Raw genomic sequence first — 21,455 nt, forward strand, 5'->3', positions numbered from 1 at the left:
CTACAAGGAACTGTCAAGCAGCCTGACCAAGACCCAGTGGGTCTTGTATTCTTTGCTGTTCATGGCCCAAATGCAGGGGGCAGGCATATGGGGAGGAGGGTGAACATCAGAGTCTGACTTCATGCCCAACAGGCTCAGTTCTTTGGTTTGATATGGTCCTCTCTATCTGCTGTGAGAGAGGGAGGGAAGAGCCCAGGTTGCAGAGTTGAGATAGGGTTTGAGGGTGATCTGGCTGTGACATGTCACCCCATTGATTGCCAGGCTGTCTAGGTGGTGTCCTCAGGTGCCCCCTCCAGAAACTGCAGTCAGTGGAAGAGAATTGCCTTTCACTAATAGAAAAGGGCCTGTCTTTGGCCAAGGGTATACAAGTAATTGCTCTCCCTGCACCAAACATGCTCTCAAGTAAATAAATAGATGTTTAAGAAAACAAGACAACCAAAACCTTCCTTATGTAACTTCACTTTTCACATACTTCCCAATACAATAGTAAAAAATGCTGTTATTTCATTCAGGACCCCACCAAAAGACTCCTTTGCTTTTGGTAACTGAGTGCAATTACTCAACCGCTTCTGTCTCCTACACAGCCTTTCAGAACTTTATCCTGAAGCAAACCTAAGGGCAGAAAGGGCTGAAAAGGCACGGAAGTTTAGAGGAAATGTAGTTTTGAAACTTTGGAGGTTTTTGTTGTTTTGTCGTCATCGTCGTGTGTGTCGCCCCCCTCCACCCCCCACCCTCTCCCCTCCTTCACCTCCTCCACCCCCCCCTTCTCACACCCCCGCCAGGCTTCCTACTCCTCTGGCTTCTGCACTGGGCAAAAGTAGCTTGGCAACCTCTTCCCGTGAGCGCGCGGACTGCTGCTGGGAAGAGCATAAGAAGTTCCTGGGTCTCCTCCCAGCACCGCCAACATCCTTAACCACTGAGCCATCTCTCCAGCCCTTCGCCAACATCCTTAAATACTGGTGGGCTTTAGGCGGTGGAAGGCTAGCGAAGAGGCTCTCGGGTTGGTGCTGGATGTGGGGACCCTGAGCCAGGTCCAGCGGACCAGACAAATTTGTAACCTCAACAACTAATGTGCAGGCAGGAGCAGTAACTAGGTCTCTCACATCTCTGGAGCCAGAAAGAGTCACTTCAGTCCCAGCTGCCACCGCAAGCCCGAGTGACCTGAGTCAGATTTCTGGTTTCTCATCTGAACATGAGGATGTCAATTGATGCCTCATGTGTTTGGAAATTTCTAGAGAAGTCAGCACCTGTAAAGCCAACAGCCAAGTGCAGGTTGCTGAGCCCTGAGTAAGAGAGGTTGCTACCGTGTTTAGAAGACACCAGGTTCTTTTTAAAACTGGATGCAAACTTGACATCACTCTGAAGAGGTCAGCAGAGCCATCGACGTTAAAAATAACGAAGGCACTGTGGCTATAGCTTAGTGGGTAGGGTCTTCGCCTATCACACTAAAGGCCCTGGGTTTGATTTCCCACCACCTTCCAACCCGGCACTGGCATACAGCCCAACAGGAGGATCAGCCAGCTTCTGGTCTCCCTGGGTTACCTAAGAATCTGTCCGAAATCAACCATCCGACAGAGAAGTTAGATCTTTCCTCATTCATCTTGTATACCTATGAAGATGTCAAAGAACAATACAAAAACTGAGGTTCAGGTTGTTGGAGGTAAGAGAGCTGGTTCAGGTTTAAAAAAAGGGTGATGGGACTTCAAGGACAGGTGTAATCTATTTCTTGTTATCTAATGTAACACCTACCTAAGCCAGCATTTCAGTGGCTGTCCCCCGGCAGACAGGGACTGTAGGTAGAATCTTGCCCTGTGTCAGGTATGTTCTGGGGCTTCTGATGCTCTTCATTCAAGTCCACTGGCTCTGGCTTCTGGCCTTTTCTTCAGTGTTCTCTCCCTCTTGTGGGGCTAATGTTATAATGAATACCAACAGTCAGATACTTGTCCCTAAAATGAATTTGTTTTACAGATCTGTGTCTTTGAAACAACAGCTCTTGGGGAGTAGGAAGCAGAAGGCCTCTGTGTATAGGCATTTCACCTGGAAGAGAAAACTCTCAGAGCAGGAAAATAAGAGCCTGGAGAGAAGCACTTCCTGGATCAGAAGCCATTCTTGATCGTCCAGCTCCATAAGACCCAGGCATGATGGCAGTGCTACCCCAGAGCTGCTGCAGTCTATAGATGTAGGTCAGCTTTGAGAACAGCAGGGTGAGCTAAAGAGGTCCAGCGAAGGCTACCTGGGAAAGGCCAGGCCATTGCAGAGCTGGTGGTGGTCTATAGAAATGGGCAAACAGTCAGAGTAGAGTTTTTCCCCACTGTGCCTAGATAGCCCAGTCCCTTCTACACTCCATAGGAGTCCCCACTTCTCTCACACAATGTCACATTTGTCACTCACGATTTTACCGATACCAGAGAATCCCAGAAAAACATTACAGGTCAAACTTTCCAAAGTTGCCTATTTGACTCTGGGAAACTTAAAAAAAAAAACCAAAAAAACTTTTTTTCAGATGTAAAAGGTTTGCTGACTTTGCAAGGGTTAACTCAGTTACAACAGGAAGAAGACAGTGCAGTTCACTGCCTTCCAGGTGAGCCACCGAGGGCATCTGTCTAAAGGTTTTACAATCCATCCTGTTAAAACAGAATGTTAAAAATCCTTGGCTTAAAACATTTCATCTCAGTGTGTGTGTGTGTGTGTGTGTGTGTGTGTGTGTGTGTGTGAGTGAAAGTCAGAAAAAAAATTCAACTCTGCCAGCAAAGTAACTCAGTGGGTAGAGGTGCTTGCTGCCAGTCCTGACAAACTGACTTCAATTCCTGGGACATGTGGTGGGAGAGGACTGACTTTCACAGGTTACACTGTATGTATACACACACATAATATGTAATAAATGAATAAATGTAAATTTGTTGTTTTAGTTTTGGTTTTTCAAGTCAGGGTTTCACTGTAGCTTTGGCTGTCCTGGAACTTGCTCTGTAGACCAGGCTGACCTCAAACTTGGAGATCGGCCTGCCTCTGCCTCCCAACCGCTGGGATTAAAGGTGTGCACCACCACTGCCTGGCTTGAATAAATGTAATTTTTAAAAAACGATTAGGAGGCAGGCTGATCCAAAGCTTTCCCTGAAGCCCTGATGAATAGAAAAGGAGTATACTTCCATGTCTAAAACCAGGAACATGCTGCAATTCATATCCTGGGTACCTAACTCTTCCATAGTAAAGGGTTATGGTTATCAGTCACAAGGCACTTGGTATGTGACTAACTTGAGATACCCTGTGTTGCTTTTTGCACAACATTGCTTGACTAGCTTCCTGCTAACTCTGTCCCATTTCCCGGCCCGTGCCCCCCCCCCCCCCCGCTGCAAATAGTATATAATATACTGTACTTAATACATTTTCTGACATGAGACATGAGTCATCAGGTCATGGAGACCTCCTGATTCCAGCTTTCTGACTTATTTTCTCATCCCTGATCATCCCCGCACCCCAACAGCATGATATTCTGGACCCTTATTCCTTCGAGTTCAGGTAACAAAAAAAAAAACCTCATCTCTTTTTATAGGTTTTCTATCGATTATCTATGTCAAGGATGAATGACTCACACAAAGTATCTTTTTAAGTTAATTTTGGATCAGACAAGATCAGGTACATTCACAGTGTTTCAGCCTTATACCTGGTTGGTTAATTTTTTTTTTTTTTTGGTTTTTTGAGACAGGGTTTCTCTGTGTAGTTTTGGTGCCTGTCCTGGATCTCACTCTGTAGACCAAGTTGGCCTTGAACTCACAGAGATCCACCTGGCTCTGTCTCTCAAGTGCTGGGATTAAAGGCATGTGCCACCACCGCCCAGCTAGTTAGTTAAATTTTTTTTTGTTTTTTTTTTGTTTTTTTTTTTTGTTTTTTCGAGACAGGGTTTCTCTGTGTAGCTTTGCGCCTTTCCTGGAACTCACTCTGTAGACCAAGTTGGCCTTGAACTCACAGAGATCTGCCTGGCTCTGCCTCCCGAGTGCTGGGATTAAAGGCGAGTGCTGGGATTAAAGGCGTGCGCCACCACCGCCCAGCAAGTTAGTTAATTTTTTAAAGATTTATTTTTATCGTTTTTTAAAAATTATGTCTAGGTGTGTGCATGCATGTGGGTATGAGCACATGAGTTCAAGTGTCCTTGGAGGCCAGAGGCATCAGATCCCCTGGAGTTGGAGCCAAATCATGTGGGTGCTGGGAACTGGACCCAGATTCTCTGGAAGAGCAAGAAGTGCTTTTAGCTTCCAAGCCCCCACTAAGCTAACTTTAATGAACAGACAGTGTTTGATCATTTGGTATACGTTAACTGAAATAGTCCTTATTTCATTATCTAGGAAGACATGTGCGTCTTTGTTAATTCAATCTAGAAAAGTTTGGTTTTTCTCATTAAAATAAGTGTGTCCCACAATCATTTCCAAGTTGCATAGAGATAATGCAACCTGCCCATGATTCTTCTTACTGCCTTTTCAAGGCCTAAAGGGTTCTATGTCTTTAGGGCTGCCTTATATCTAGTTCTATAACTTTTGGGAGAGTGAAACTAGGAGCAGTGAGGTAAGCTGACTTGTGATTCCCTCCACTTTCTGTCTCTCCAGCTGGGCTTTCACAGTTCTGTATACTATCAAGAGCCACGGAAAAGGGACCCACCTCAGGCGACATCTTTGTTCATTCCCTACCTTGTGACGTATTGAACGTGTGAGGTTTAGAAGGGTTCATGCGATAAGTGGAAAAGGAAAAGTGGAGACTGAGTCAGTCTTCAGGGAAGATACAGGTTCCCTGTGAATTCTGAGGTTTGCTCTTTACCCTCTGTTAGGGAAAGTGGTTCTCTCTGGTTACACTTTTCTGAGAGTTCACGTTACTCATAAATGTGCCTCTAATTATGTAGAATGTGTTTTATATAGTTACTGAAGCAGAGCAGCTGCATCCTTTAATCTGTACATATAATCTATGCATGTATATTAATCTATACATATACTATAATATAATATACTTTCTAATGATGTCTTGAAATGCTACATAGACCCTAAACACTAATAAATGTGGTAAATTGTTTTTGACGTATTTCCCAAGCCTTTTTTCTAATACTTTATTTTTATTTTTATGTTCACAACTTTTAGTAGGCAGTCTTACAAAAAGAAAAAGAAGCTGGACACGGTGTTGCAGGCCTTCCTTTAATTTCAGCCGCGAGAGTGGCAAGTGGATCTTTGGGTTAGAGACCAGCCTGGTCGACAGAACAAGTCCCAGGACAGCCAAGACTCCACAAAAAAAAAACCTCTTTCTTGAAAAGCCAAAAGAGAAAAAAAATATATTTTTTTCTCCTTTCCTTTCTTTTCCTAATAATTTTTAAAGTAAATTTTGTTATATGTAGATTCCTTGAAATTTGAATATAAATTTGGAGCTTGTAGGGACTTTCATTTTTGATAAAAGATCTCATTTAACTCAAACTAGCCTAAATGCACTATCTAACTTAGCTTGGCCTTGAATTCCTAATCATCCTGCCTTCAGGCTTCTAAGTTTTCAGATTATGGATATGAGCCAACACTCCTGTGAAGATTTTGATTGTTGAATCAATTTACTGTTTGACTTATTATTTGACTTATTATCATAAGCCTATATTAGAGTTATAGTTTTTCCATGTAATTTTTGTCATACTTTATAGAAAAGCATATATTATTATTATTATTATTATTATTATTATTATTATTATTTTAAATGTAGTACCATGATTTTTTTGTTTTCTTTTCTTTTTTTTTTTGAAAATTCAAGCTTTATTGCTTTTTTGGGCACTGTAGTCAACAATTGAACCACTTAGGCCATTCAAGAGAACCAATAAACATCCACCACACAAGGCCCTCTGAAGTACACAAAGAGAGTCAATCTATTCCTAAAACAAATACCAACTTCCATCTGATATAGTCAGCTCCTCCTAATGACCAATGCATTCACTGCTAATGATCTTCAGCCCACACCTAATACTGCAAGCCATATCTCAGCCCATCTTCATTTCTGTGAGAAAAACAAGAAGGTACCTGATCTCATACAGCATCCCCAGCTATCCAGGGACCAAATTCCAGATCAAGAAGACAGCACTCTATAGCTGCATGTTCCTAGTCCTGATCCACATACCCGCTAACTTGATGCACTCTGAGGTTCACTCCATGCCTCCATCATATATGTCCTCTGAATATAAAAGTAGTTTACAAGCCATAAAGTATAAAGTATTTTACCTCATACCCAGACTGCACAGAAGAGATTGGCCTCAAACATCACACGATACTTTAAGGGAATCTTAAGAGATTGACTTTCTGAGTATGTGTGTGAAAAGGGATGGGGCAGAGGGTGAAAGTGAAAACAGTGGGCTTGCTCCAGGTCAGAGGGAAACAGATAAATTATCACCAACTTTCTGAAAGATCCTAGAGACAAAGGATGCAGCCAATTGCCCCTTCTTACCTCTCCCATAACTTAAGAAATTAAGAAAGGCCAGCTCTGTTGCTCTGTCCATGACATCTACAGGAACTACCAACTCTGACAAGAGACTGGAAAAAGGCTGTGAACTATGACAATCTTAGTCACATGGTACAAATATCTATAAAAACACCCTTGCTGCGCCTGCATGGCAATTGGGCTCAAAAACTGGCGAGGGAACTCGGGATGAACACAGCACACACCAGTCAAGTTGCAAGCATCAGGACCCTTTTATTCTTTCTTCCCCATCTTATATACCCTTTCAGGAGGAACAAACAAAAATGTTTATCAAGCACCCAGGGTCAAGGAACGGTCAGCATGCCCCAGGAAGCCACAGCTGCCAAACCATGAGATATACCAAACAGTAAAACATCCTCAGAACAGCCTGACCTCAGCGCACTCAGAACAGGGGAGGTGGGAGCAATCTTAGAGGGGTCAGAGCCATTCTGATCCCAACATCTCCCCCCTTTTTATTTATTTAAGCAGCACCTGTCTTAGGTCGACCCGGTAGCATGAACTTACCCGTCATAGGAAAGTGCCCTCCATACTTCCTGTCTTAGGCGCCCATTCTATCCTAGGAAGTTACCAGTCTCTGGTTACCACTTATCAAGCTTCTGCATCCACACTTGAGTGGATTCAGTATGTGCTGAGACAGCTAGCAGGGCCTGTCGGGTGACACCTGCATGAATGGTAAATTGTGTTTTAAGTTGGCAGAGGGCCCAGAAGCATACCCCGATTCCAAGACATCCTAGGATTGCCATAGCAAGCGATCCTGACCATTTTTGAAACCAGCCTCCAACCTGGGCCACCCAACCCCACCATCCAATATTCGAAATTGGAACAACTCCGGCATCATCAATGGCCTGTATGGCATGAAAAAGCTGCACAGCAAAATCCACAAATGTCATACCCAAGGACCCTGAAACATACCCACTCAGCCACCAAACTTCATGAGAGGCATCAACAACCCTCCCCAGGGTCACACACATAGATATGTACATCTGAGAGCAGGTCAAATGTTGTTGAGTCCATAACAAATCAAATTGTTCTTGTACCAACACCATTTGTTGATTAAGTGTTGGCAGTCCAGAATGTACATGCCCATTTATCTGATTTTGAATGTCCAAAGCATTAGAGACTCTTTTCACCACATCAGCTTGCTGGGTATTTTGAGAAAGGGCAATTCCTGCAGTAGCAGCAGCAACAGCAAAAACAGCAACGGCAGTAACAATGGCAGCAGTGATTCCAAAACCTCTTTGTTCTATACAATTGTACTGGAAACTGGGAAGATGCTTCCATCGGCATCGGAATGGCAGCAGGAATTCTTCATAATTAACACTTTATCTTCATCAAGCCAGCAACTGCTAAGGCTGCAATTCTGAACAGAACAATTTTAATAAAGCACCCCCTCCCGCCCCAGTATAATAAACAGGGAAAGGAGGAAATGCTAAAATTTTTCCCAGAATAATTGACTTTAACAGACTCCTCAAAAGTCAGGATGAGATGGAATAGAATCATTAAAGTTTTATCCATAGGTATACGAGCCAACGGACGGCCCATAGTCCAACCACTAGCATAAACAGAAGGAAGATAGGGCTATGTATCCCTATAGGCATCAGCACCTGGGGATTTTTTACCAGACTCCAATACACCGTCTCCTGCTTCACTTGACACATCAGAAGCAGCATTTCCATCAGCCATAGACATTTCTACAGGATGAACACACCTCTCTGGAACCCACACTGGTGACTCAGCATCTGGAGGATAAACACACACCGCTCCCCTTACCCTAGCCAGAATCGGGGCAAGGTCTTTCCAAATACCTGTAGACAGATCTTTCTACCTAACCTGCCCCTGTACTGTAGGCAGGCCCTGAAAATGTCGGGTCATGGCAGTAAGGCCTGTTTATCAGCCATTAAAAAATTTAAAATGTATAAAACAGATGATAGTTTTACATTTGGTCCTGATTCTGGCCCCACAATCTCCCCCTCTTTTATTTTAATTAAATACTGCTTGATAGTAGCATGTGCTCGTTCAACTATAGTTTGGCCTTGAGGATTATAAGGAATGCCAGTAACGATGAATAGACCAGGTAGCACAAAATTGTGCAAACCCTCTGCTGGTATAAGCTGGGCCATTATCTGTTTTTACTTGTCTGGGAACTCCAAGGTGAGCGAAAGCTTGAATACAATGGATTTGTACATTTTTTTGGCGTTCTCCTCGATGTAAGGAAGCAAAGATAACTCCTGAACACGAATCTACTGAAACATGCATATACTTAAGCACACCAAGGGAGGGCATATGTGTAACATCCATCTACCAAATATCATTGGGATGGAGACCTCAAGGATTCACTCCCAGTGCTGGAGAATTTAAAAAGGGGGCGCAAGTGGGGCAGGTGGATATAATATTTTGAGCTTCTTGGTGAGAACATTTAGTATGGAACTGTAAGGACTGTGCATTTAGATGATACTTTTGATGCAATTGCAAGGCTTGATCGTATACAGTGGCAATCATAATAGCTCGGGTTAAGGAATCAGCTAAGGCATTTCCTTGAGCTAAGGGGCCAGGCAAGCCTGTATGGCCACATATGTGAGCCACAAACACAAAATGCTTGCCAGCCCACAATAGGAATTGTAATTGTAGTAACCATTCATGAATCCTAGAAATAGAGGCAACATAAGGAGAAGTCTCAAGGGGTCCTACTATTTGACTTGCATAAATACTATCAGTATAAATATTAAGATCCTTGTTGGGAAAACTGTTGAAGGGACATTATTAAGGCAATAATCTCGGCCTGCTGGGCAGAAGAATGTAACACAGGTTGCCGAAAAATTTGTTGACCTGAGACAACCACAGCATAGCCATTATTAGAGGCATCTGTAAACACTAATCGAGCCTCTTTGATGGGCTTATTCTTAACAACTTTAGGAAAAATAACAGGGTGATTTTGAAAAACATCCATGAATTTACTGGCAGGATAATGGCAATCAATATGACTAGCAGTGTGGTGCTAAGAAACAAGTACCACATATCATGTGTAATCTGTAAATATTATCTCTGTTGATTATTATATGGAAGAATAATTACATCTGGTTCTTTACCAAATATCCTAATACTCATATGCTTGGCTTTCCATAATAGTTGTAAGATTAAATCATAATATGGAGTAACTGTTCGATTTGGTGAAGCTGACCCATGAACCCAAAAGAGGGGGGCCTCTTGCCAAGAAACTCCTGTAGGACTAAATTGCGATGGAAAAACTACAAAGGAAAATGGCAAATCATAATTAATGCACTGTGAATGAGCATTTTCCAAGGCTTCTTCTACTAGTTGAAGGGCCCTTTTGGCTTCAGCTATTTGAGCATATACCCCAGGATCATAAACAAGTTGTGCCGCTAAGGCAGCGTACCCTCCTGAGCCAGTCAGCATGTCTAAATTCCTCTGAAGAAACCCAGCTTGTGCATTTAAACGGGCAATTTGTATACACTTTTTCTGATACTCTCCTCTCCATAGTAAATAGTCACCTCCAAAACGGCACGGCATAGCTGCTGCCAATCGCTGGGTGTTAGGTTAGATGCCTGGTAAGATTCTACCAAAGATAAAGTAAAAGGAGCCAAGGCACCGTAGCTGGATACAGCTTCCTTCAACTGCCTCATTTCCTTGAAGGTGAGGGCAACATGCTGTCTGATTCTCTGACAGGGTTAGCAGGATCATCTGTCTCTATGACAGGGAATGCATGGGCACCTGATTTTTGGAAGGCTACTCCTCGATACTCTTTTACATTTGGCCATTTCCAATCCTCCTCCTCATAATAGGCGGGAGGTAGAGGTGGGGCAGACGGCTGAGTGCCAGACAGCGTCCTCTTTGCCTGAACTGTCTTTTTCACTTTACATTGTTTTAATTTTTCTTTAACTCCTTGATTTCTTGCTTTAATCTCTCCTCCTCCGAATCCTCTCCTTCTGATTCTGACAACTCAGTCTCCATGCCCCACAACACGTCTGATTTCTCATCAACAGTGCTTACAGATTTCTTAGTTTCTTCCTCTTGAACCTCATTAAAAAGTCTAGTAGCCTCAGCTAATTGTTCTTGTACTTTAACTTTCTCTGTTAGTTAAAGGCATCTTTAACTAATCTCCATAAGGAAAATGTAGCTATAGGTAAGTTATCTGGGCCCCTCTCATGAAGGGCCCTTTGTAAGTCCTGTTTCACTTGTTCCCAATCAGGAATATTCAATCCCCCTCCAGTTAAAAACCGAGGACTGACTTCTGCAACAATTGTAACAAATGCGGCTGCGTCCCTTAATTTCTGTTCCTTGCTGTTTTAAAACCTTAGTGATCTCAGTGGCCATCTGAGATTTACTTGTAGCATTCTCCATGGTACATACCTTAATTACTCATATCCCCAATTCACTCCGTTTGCTAGCCCAGGAGCGACCCCGTCCTTCAAACCCCTCTTTCCAGGTCTCAGTGAGACCTCCACTTGCCTCGCCTGCACGGCAACTGGGCCCAAAATCTGGCGAGGGAAGTCGGGATGAACACAGCACACACCAGTCAAGTTGCAAGCATCAGGACCCTTTTATTCTTTCTTCCCCATCTTATATACCCTTTCAGGAGGAACAAACAAAATTGTTTATCAAGCACCCAGGGTCAAGGAACGGTCAGCATGCCCCAGGAAGCCACAGCTGCCAAACCATGAGATATACCAAACAGCAAACATCCTCAGAACAGCCTGACCTCAGCGTACTCAGAACAGGGGAGGTGGGGGCAATCTTAGAGGGGTCAGAGCCATTCTGATCTCAACACACCCTGAGGAAGTTCTAAATCTGACATGATTTCGTCCAAACCCGCTGTCTCAGTTGCTTTATTGTTGCCCCTCCTACAACACGATGTGATGATTGATGACGGAGGACATCAGGAGCGCCAGAAGGACGAGGTCAGAAAGCCTTTGGGGATAGGAATCTCCCTGTGTTGCAGACATTTCTCCAAGAACTGCTTCAGACGTATGAAAGAGCCCATCTGTCCTGAGCTTGTGATAGCTTCAATTCTGGGGAGGTAGTCCTCTTTGATGAGAAGTATCATCTTCCAGAACTGGACCTGGTACTGCTTCATGAGGGCGTTCCCACACACCTCCAAGAAGTCAAACAGGAGAGTGGCTGTCACGTCTGACAGAGGCTCCATGTTTAAGATCTGTGCCAACCAGCACCAGCCATGATTTAAGCCATGAGGATGAGCCTCTTGCCGGTTTCCATAGGGCCACTGGAGCTGGATGATGGCAGCATACAGACGGACCATCCCAGACATTCATTTCAGAAAGTTGTCCTGTTGCTCTACCTTCGAATCCGTCACTTGGTAGCCAAGCATCCGTTGATAGTCTTCCAAAGTCATCCCTTCCTTAAAAGCTGGGTAGAAAGGAAGATGAGCAAGGATGAGGTCTCCCACTTTGGGGTGGAGCTCCCGGATACCAGATGCCACCACTGCAATGGGGAATGCTGCCTCATGGTGAGAGGCCACTTCCTCCTCACATTGTTTCACAAATTTCTCTGCCAGTTTGTACTGGACAAAGTCCAGCCCCTGTGGGTTAAGAGTGACAGACACAGAGCGCCCACCAGACTCAACAGGCTTTCCAGAGAGCAGGCTATGGATCTTTTCAAAGACCTCCTTCAGCTTTGAACCTGCAGTGGTAGAGTGCCCCGTCCCGCGGGCCAGGTTATTTGATGAGACCCGAGGAGGCACCTCCTGAAAGATCAATGGGGGCAAGAGAGAAAGGAGACCAGGCACGTAAAGGAAGACAGAGACATTCTGAGTTGCGTCGAGGTCTCGTTTATTGACTGGGTGTTGAGGCTTATAAACAGGGCTTCAGGCAGGGTGGGGGAGCAGGGAAAGCACGGAGAGAAGAATGGAAAATTCCTAAGGGAGGGTGAGGTCGCTTTAGTCCCAGGCCCCTGCAGCTGGCTGATTAGCAGGTACTCCAGGAAGTTGTACAGCCCGAGGTTAGGCCAGGAACTTCCTGCTTTTGTAAGGTTTGATAAAGTAAGGACACCGCTGTCTGGAATCGGTCCCCAACAGTAGAGATCTGGCTCATTGGGATGGTGGCTGCCTTCTGCAAGTCCATCTTTATCTTTTTGGCCTGACTGTCCTTACCGCTGGTCAGGCCCTCAAAGGCCAACACACATTTGACAGATGCATCCTGAAGTTGCTGATAGCACTGCATCGTACTGTCTTGTACCTTCATGGGCAGGTCTTCATTCTGTGTTCCTGCTGGGCCTGGGCTGGGCACAGGGGGTTGGGTGGGAGCCCCTGGCCCCTGCTGCACCTGTGATTCTTGGAGCTTGACCCGGGCCTCATCTTCATCCTGCTTCTTCTTGACTTCATAGGCTCTGGTGATCTTCTGCTCCAAATTTGAGAGGAGGTCCCGCATTTCCTGCAGGGTTCCCTCGGCCTCAGCTTGGTTCTCTGCTGTGGGATAACCACTCTCCAAGGTGGTGCGAATGAATCCGGAGATGAGGCTACACAGCTGGTTGCCCCGGGGCCGGAAGGCAGCCAGATCAACATTCAGCAGATCCTTGTGCTGATTGGAGGCATCCAGCTGCTGGTTAAGCTGAAGGACCTCCTCTTGCAGGGTGTACAAGTTGCGTAGACGAACCTGGCCTTCCTCCTTCCGAAGCTGCTCCTGCTCTGCCTGCTTCACATGCTGTTGCTCTGCCTCTCGAAGCTTCAGGTTGAGAATCTTGGCTCTGTGGCGATGCTCAGCTTTTAGCCTCTCCTGGTGGCCCAGGGCTTCTCTGGTACTCTTCTCCATCACTTCCTGTAAGACCTGGAATTCCTTATGCAGCTTCAGTTTGCTGTGGGATGTTCTGTATGGCAAATGTGTTGCTAATTAGTCAATAAATAAAACACTGATTGGCCATTGGCTAGGCAGGAAGTGTAGGCGGGACAAGGAGGAGAATAAAGCTGGGAAGTGGAAGGCTGAGTCAGAGACACTGCCAGCCGACACGATGACAAACAGCATGTGAAGATGCCGGTAAGCCACGAGCCATGTGGCAAGGATTAATGGAAATGGATTAATTTAAGCTGTAAGAACAGTTAGCAAGAAGCCTGCCACGGCCATACAGAGAATTAACCAATGTAAGTCTCTGTGTTTACTTGGTCGGGTCTGAGCGGCTATGGGACTGGCAGGTGAGAGAGATTTGCCCTGACTGTGGGCCAGGCAGGAAAACTCTAGCTACATCAGTTCCTTCAGCTCATCAAACCTCTTCAGTTGTTCAGATGCCATCTCTGAGAAGGCTCGCACCTTCCTCTCCTGCTCTTCCTGCCACTGCCTCAGGCCCTCTGTTCCTCTCATTCTGTGCGCCACTTCATACATTCAGAGGCAGCCTTCCACTTTGATTGCTCGGGAGGACAGAAGTGCAGTAGGTTCTGTGCGCTGGCACTCATGTGTAATCTTGGTTCCATTTGGTGAAGGTGAGGAGGATTCTGGAGTGCTTCTGACAGGAGACTTAAGGAGTGAGGGTTGGCCCAGGCCTGAAGCAGATCCAGAGGATGGTGAACATTCAGAGTGAAAGACCCCCTGATGGCAGTCTTCCCTCAGGAGAGACCCTCGCCCAAGGATCACACCGAAACCACGAATCAGATGCAAACAGCAAGAGGCTTTATTCAGGAACACGGGTACCCGGGGCGACACAGTCTCTCAAGAAGCTCAAGGGACTGGCGCGCCCACGGGCTGGAGCAGAGGGTTTTTATAGGGTCGGGCAGCCGAAGCTCGGGCAAGAAGCCTGGTTACAGGGTTTTGATTGGATGATGCAAATGAGGCCAGGTTCTGATTGGATGATTCAAATGAGGCCAGGTTCAAACCCAGGTCAGCTCGTGGTTTCTCCCCGAGCTCGCCACGCCTAGCTCTTGTCTAGGGTACAGGGTGTTTTTCTGACCTTTTAGTTCCTCGCTCTGGGGCCAGGTGGCTAACCACGAATGTTCTGTTTATCCCATGTCCGTTAACTGAACTCCTCAGTACCTCTCAGGCTTTATTCAAAAACAGCTGAGCTAAGCTATGTTAGGTGGGGAGGCTGGGGGTCTTTCAAGAGGAAGGAGAGTTCTCTTGCATGTGGGGTGAGGTGTTGGGTAGGATGTGATCTACCACCCATCCAGAGTAAGAAGATAGTTTTGGAAGAGATGTGCATTCTTCCAAAACATCCTTGTCATGCACCAGCCACTCGCAGTGGTAAGGCAGGCGGCCTTTGCTGGAATTGTGCAGCGCCCTTAGAGTTTCCCAGCAGCGACCCTCCGACTGCATGGCGGGCCACCTGTAGCGCCACAGAAAACTCTACTGACAAAACCAATAGAAAAGCATATATTATTATTATTATTATTATTATTATTTTAAATGTAGTACTGTGATTTTTTTTGTTTTCATAATTGATTTCTAAATACATAAAAGTTTTGACAAGTTGTCAAACTTAATCTCAAAGATATAAGGGGAGATACATTAATTTGAGGAAGTTTACAAATAATAGCACTTTCTAGAAATTTTGTATCTAAAAAGCTCTTTCATCTGTAATATGAAAAGAATGAAACACAATATTGATTCACAGATATTCACTCTGATAAAATGCATAAAAACAAATTTAGACTGAATGATGCTGAATGTGAATACTTTGAGTTGTCTTAAGGATATAAGCATGCCACTTGCATGTGGGGCATACATGGGCTGCAAAGAGGGTGCCGAAAGAAATTTACATAAACAGAGCTTAAGCTTTAAACTGTTTATGCAGAGAGTAGATACAAATGGTACCAGAGGAAGTTAGTTTAAGCTGTTTGTGCAGAGAATAGATACAAAGGATGGCTAAGAGGAAGTTAGCTTGGGTTGTTTGTATGGAGATTAAAGACAAATAGTGAGAAAGGAAGTTAGCTCAAGTTATTTATGCTAAAAACAGGAGATGATGTCAGGGCATAAACAACTTGTAAATAGGGTGATCTTTAAAATGATTGGTTGGTTCCTTCACCCCCTCCTAGGGTTCTGAGGTTTTCTGGTATAAAAGAGACTTACTGCCTATCAATAACCAAGTTCTTGCTTGACTTGACTCCCCGCTGCTTCTGATTGTCTCCGGGTAAGAGGGAGGCTGGGAAACAGGCGAGCAGCACTTGCCTTTCCTCAGTTCCAGGCTACCTCTTCACAGGTGACCTAAGTTCCCTGTGGGGCAGGTCCCCACACTTGCAGATGTTCATTTTATATATGTTAGAACTCATAGATGTAAACAAATTATGTACCCCTTGCTTAATAAGTAATTCTGACATTAGTTGCAACTTTCCATATACATATTAATGACAAACTTTTCACAGGAAATATGAAATTCATAGTGCCCTACTTGTCCTGATGCCTTCTGATCTATGCACTTCAGATGGGCAAATTACACTGCTTCTTTTCAAAGGAGCCAGTGTTTTCTGTATACTTTTACATTATTTTGGGGTAACTAATGCATGCAACATAGTGAGACCCTGTTTTTTCCCTTAGCAGTGTTGGGTGTACTAGTATTCCCTGGGAAGCAGTCCTTCATTTGTGACACTGTACTTTATATCCAGCATTTTAATTTATATGATCATTTCAGTTACCTAGCAATCATGTTCTGTAGTGTTTGGCACTCTCTACATTGTAGCATGAATCTTAAAGGTTCTTATTAATGAAAATAAAACCCGGAGCCAGGTATTGGGGTGAATACTGGAAGATCAGAGAAGCAGAACCAGCCACAGCTAGCTACCTCACCTTGCCAATTCCTCAGCTGATCCTGTTTCCTCAGACTGGAAGCCTCTGTGTCCTCATCCAAATGAATCTCAGCTGAACTGCTTCTCGAAAGCCTGAAAGCTTAACCAACTGAAAGCTTCTAGTTTCTGGTCGTCACGCCTTATATACCTTTCTGCTTTCTGCCATCACTCCCTGGGATTAAAGGCGTGAGTCACCATGCTTGGCTGTATCCTTGAACACATAGAGATCAGGTAGATTTCTGCCTCTGGAATGCTAGGATTAAAGGCGTGTACTACTACTGCCTAACCTCTATGTTTAATATTGTGGCTGTTCTGTTCTGTGGCCCCAGATAAGTTTATTAGCGTGCACAATATTTTGGGGAACACAATACCCCTACACTACATTCTGGTCAGCTTTTGCCCTGTGACTCACATACCTCAGGTATTCAAGAAAAGCTGCAATCTACCCATCCCTTATCTTGCTTTATGTGAAAGAGTATGGTCCTTCCTTCTTCACACCCTCTGTGATACACCTGAAAGTCGTCATTTGTCCCAGGGTAACTGGATGGGCAAAGAATAATTATTTTCAAAACTGGTGCTAAGATAACCAGATATTCATATATGTTTGTACACCTTGATCTTTAATATATAAAATTTAGCCAGGCAGTGGTGGCGCATGCCTTTAATCTCAGCACTCGGGAGGCAGAGGCAGGTGGATCTCTGAGTTTGAGGCCACCCTGGTCTACAAAGCAAGTTCCAGGAAAGGCACAAAGCTACACAGAGAAACTCTGTCTCAAAAAAAACAAACCATATATATATATAATTTATTCAGGGCTGAAGAAATGGCTCAAAAGTTAAGCATGTTTGCTGCTCTTTGAGAGGACCTGCTTTCAATTCCCAGCACCCACATGGCAGCTTACAACCATCTCTAACTTCAGTTCCAGGGGATCCAACACCCTCTCTTGACCTCCATGGGCACTAGGCATGCAAGTGGTACACATATACACATGCGGGCAAAACATACATAAAAATTGAGTAAATCTAACTAAAAATTATTCAAGGTAAATTATATATGTTAGCAAAAATAAGTACAAAATTTGTTTTTAAAAAAACTGAAGAAACTAGTTTTACTTTGTGGTATACTGAATTTTTAAAAACAGAACACACCAAAAAAAAAAAAGCATGAAATTAAATACGATGTTATTTAAATTTTTCTATAATAAAACTACTTGTTAAAGTTATTGTTGTCCTGTTTTGTTTTCAGCAGTCTCATGTAGTCCAGACCACCCTTGAACTCACTATGTAGATAAAGATGATATTGAAGATCTAATCCTCTAGACCCCACTTCTCAGGTGCTAGGATTACATGTGTGTGCCACTACACTTGGTTGATGAGGTACTAGGATCAAACCCATGGCTTTGTGCTGCTACTCAAGCACTCACCAACTGAGCTTCATCTCTAGCCTCCAGATCCCCCCCCCCCCGGAAAAAAAAAAAACAAAAAAACCAGAGATCAGAAGAGTATATCTCTAGTGGGTATATCTGACAAAGGAGTAACATTTACATAGAAATAACATTTGGGCTGGAGAGATGGCTCAGAGGTTAAGAACACCGACTGCTCTTCCAGAGGTCCTGAGTTCAATTCCCAGCATCCACATGGTGGCTCACAACCATCTGTAATGAGATCTGGCACCCTCTTCTGTGTACATAATAAATAAATCTTAAAAAAAAAAAAGAAGAATTAAAAAAAAGATTGATTTATTTAAAAAAAGAAATAACATTTATGATAATACAAACTCAATTAATTGGGTATAAAAGGAAAATATTAAAACACATTTCGAAGAAGTTGTCCAAATGCTCAGTAAATACTAGAGAAGATTCCCAGCCCAGCTAGGCTAGTGGCATAGCATAGGAGCATTGACTTGGAGAGGAGCTGTATAGTCATGGTTTTAAAAAGGCATTTTACAAGCCGGGCCATGGTGGTGCATACTTTAATCCCAGCACTCTGGAGGTAGAGGCAGGTGGCAGAAGAAAGAGACAGGTCGATCTCTGAGTTCAAGGCCAGCCTGATCTATAGATCAAGTTCCAGAATAGCCAGGGCTACACAGAGAAACTGTCTTAAAAAAGAAAAAGGCATTTGATGTAGCATGAATCTCAAAAGTTCTTATTAATAAAATCAAACCTGAGGCCAGTTATTGGGGTCAAATGCTGTAAGATCAGAGAGACAGAACAGGCCACAGCTACCTCACCTCACTGGATCCTCAGCTGGTCTTGTTTCCTCAGACTGGAGGCCTCTGAGTCCTCATCCAGAATGGGTCTCAGCTGAACTGCTGCTCAAAAAAAACCTAAAAGCTTAACCAGGCCAAATGCTTCTAGTTTCTGGTCTTCACGCCTTATATACCTTTCTGCTTTCTACCACCACTCCCTGGGATTAAAGGCGTGAGTCACCATGCTTGGCTGTATCCTTGAACAGATGGATTTCTGCCTCTGGAATGCTAGGATTAAAGGTGTGTGCTACCACCGCCTAACCTCTGTTTAATAAGCATTTGGTTGGTTAAGCTTTCAGGCTTTGGATCAACAGTTCAGCTCAGAACCATTCTGGATGAGGACTCAGAGGCCTCCAATCTGAGGAAACAGATCAGCTGAGAAATTGGCCAGGTGAGGTTAGCTGTGGCTTGTTCTGTCTCTCTGATCTTCCAGTGTTCACCCCAATAACTGGCCTCAGGTTTGATTTAATTAATAAGACCTTTTAAGATTCCTGCTACATCTTTTTTTTTGTTTGTTTTTGTTTTGTTTTTTTTTCAAGACAGGGTTTCTCTGTGTAGCTTTGCGCCTTTCCTGGAACTCACTTGGTAGCCCAGGCTGGCCTTGAACTCACAGAGATCCGCCTGGCTCTGCCTCCCGAGTGCTGGGATTAAAGGCGTGCGCCACCACCGCCCGGCTCCTGCTACATCTTACAACCTGTGTTTACTTTAAGAACTTAGCACTGGGCATAGTGGTGCACACCTTTAAACCCAGTACTTGGGAGGAGGGGCAGAAAGATCTCTGTAAGCTTAAAGCCATCCTGGTTATATAGTGAGAATCTGTCATTAAAAAAAGTAAAGTAAGAAGGGCGGTGGTGGCGCACGCCTTTGATCCCAGCACTCAGGAGGCAGAGGCAGGCGGATCTTTGTGAGTTCAAGGCCAGCCTGGTCTAGAGAGTGAGATCCAGGAAAGGCGCAAAGCTACACAGAGAAACCCTGTCTCGAAAAAACAAACAAACAAAAAGTAAAGTAAAATTAGGAATGATAGCAATTTTAGACTATAAATTGTCTTCAATTTGCTTGTAGCTTGAATCTCTATGAAAATGATTTGTTATATTACTACAATGCCTGCCTGTTGTTCTGTGGACACTAGAGCTCCCTCTGGTGCCTGCTGTGTTCTGTCTTTCTCCTCTTCCTGGACTGGAGCTTTTGCTGCAGTCACTTTTGAAATACTCACGCAAACAAGTCAATATAGATATGCTTTTAGTTATTATCTGATCATTACTACAGTTTTTTATTAAAATAAAAGTTGGAATGGTTCCTTTAGGTCAAGAAACAATGCCCCCCCCAAAAAAAAATGCACAAAGAAATTTTAGGTGGCTGGTTGGAATTTTGTTGAATTATATTGTTGGGCAGTTGAGATGGCTCAGCAGGTAAAAGCACTAGTCATGAAAGTCTGACAACCCAAGTTCCCATCCCTGGAACCCATGCAAAAAGCCTGATGTGGCAGTATCTATAATCCCATCATTTCTACAGTGAGGTGGGCAATGAAGACAGGAGGGCTTCCTGGATGCTCTCAAGCCAGCTAGCCTGGACTGAACAGTGCTGCAGCAGAAACAAGAGACCCCTGCTTCAACAAGATGGAAGGTGAGAACTAAACCCTGAGACTTGTCCTATGACCCCACTGCACATGCTATGGCATGTAGGAGCCTGCACAAACAAGCACACACACAAAGTATGCTTTAAAAAAAGAAATTAGCCAGGCATGGTGGCACATGCCTTTAATCCTAGGATTCAGGAGTCAGAGGCAGGTGGATCTCTGTGAATTTGAGGCCAGCCTGGTCTACATAGTGAGCTCCAGGACAACAGGGCTACATAGTGAGACTGTCTCAAAACCAAAACCAAAAATTAATTAATTAAAGCAATGATAGCCTTTTCTAATATGTTTAATGTTTTCTTAGGACCCACATTAAGATTGTATTATTCTTACAATTTATTCACATAAATTACACTAACTGGTCAGAATAATTGCTCCTTTTCTTGCTAATTGAACTCATTCCCTCACTGCCATTTAAAACACCTGACATAAAACCAAAGTATGTGTCTGCCTATGTGTGTTATGAGTGGTGAGGTTGTCATCAGATCTGCTCAGAAGTTTCCGATGCAGTTCCCAACTTTAGAAGGATGAGAGTATTAGAGTTTGGAACAGCTGTACCTCAAAAAAGGCACAGTTTGCAGTAAGTCTTCTTATTTGAGGTTAAGAATGCTTTCAGGTATTTTTGTAGTATTAGATAGCTTTCACTGCCAGGTGGTGGTGGCTCACAACTTTAATCCCAGCAATCGGAAGGCAGAGGCAGGCAGACATCTGAATTCCAGGACAGCCAGGGCTACACAGAGGTACCCTGTCTCAAAAAACAAAACAAAACAACAAAAAAGAGCTTTTATTGTTTTTCCAGAGACAGATCACAGGTGTTATTCTTGTATGATAATAGTGAACTCAGTCTTCAAAACTTTGTTTCGATGTACAGTTTTGTTCGCAATAGCTGTTTATGTATGTCTTCTCTTGGCCACTCTGAATTTAAGGACACTTAGGAACTGTGTTACATGACTTCTTGGAGAGACCTGAACAAATGTCTACTCACCCCAGACAAAGCATCAACCACAGGCCAAAAAAGGATTCAATTCTAGTTTGATGAATCAATAGAATTATTGGGGTTACTTGCAGGAGCAAGAGTGACTCACCAATGTCTACATCACTGAAGAACCCCATATACCAACATGGGTGACAGCTCACAAAAGCTGACAATCCTGGTGCAACATGCAAACAGATATAAAATAACCTTCCTTCCTCAAACTATTTTTGCTCTGAAGTTTTGTAGATCTCTTGAATCTTGGCAAGAGAAAATATTTCAATCTGTAGGAAACAGCTATGCAAAAAAAATCACAGCCCAGAGTTTTCCCTGTATAAGCTTCATATTAAAATATTTTGGCCAAGGCCAGCAAGATGGGGCA

General features: G+C 43.8%; 1 protein-coding gene across 1 annotated transcript; it reads right to left on the reverse strand.

Annotated features, from left to right (window-relative positions):
• Nucleotides 1-11,020: 11,020 nt before the first annotated feature.
• Nucleotides 11,021-14,779, reverse strand: LOC131910855 (mRNA export factor GLE1-like). The gene is given in 4 exon segments (XM_059262736.1): nt 11,021-12,145; nt 12,492-13,311; nt 13,696-14,026; nt 14,549-14,779. Coding segments are annotated over 4 exon segments (2,124 nt in total). The 5' UTR covers nt 14,757-14,779; the 3' UTR covers nt 11,021-11,380.
• Between the last annotated feature and the right edge of the window lie 6,676 nt (nt 14,780-21,455).

This window comes from Peromyscus eremicus, chromosome 5 (assembly GCF_949786415.1).
Source record: "Peromyscus eremicus chromosome 5, PerEre_H2_v1, whole genome shotgun sequence".
Classification (NCBI taxonomy): Eukaryota; Metazoa; Chordata; class Mammalia; order Rodentia; family Cricetidae; genus Peromyscus; species Peromyscus eremicus.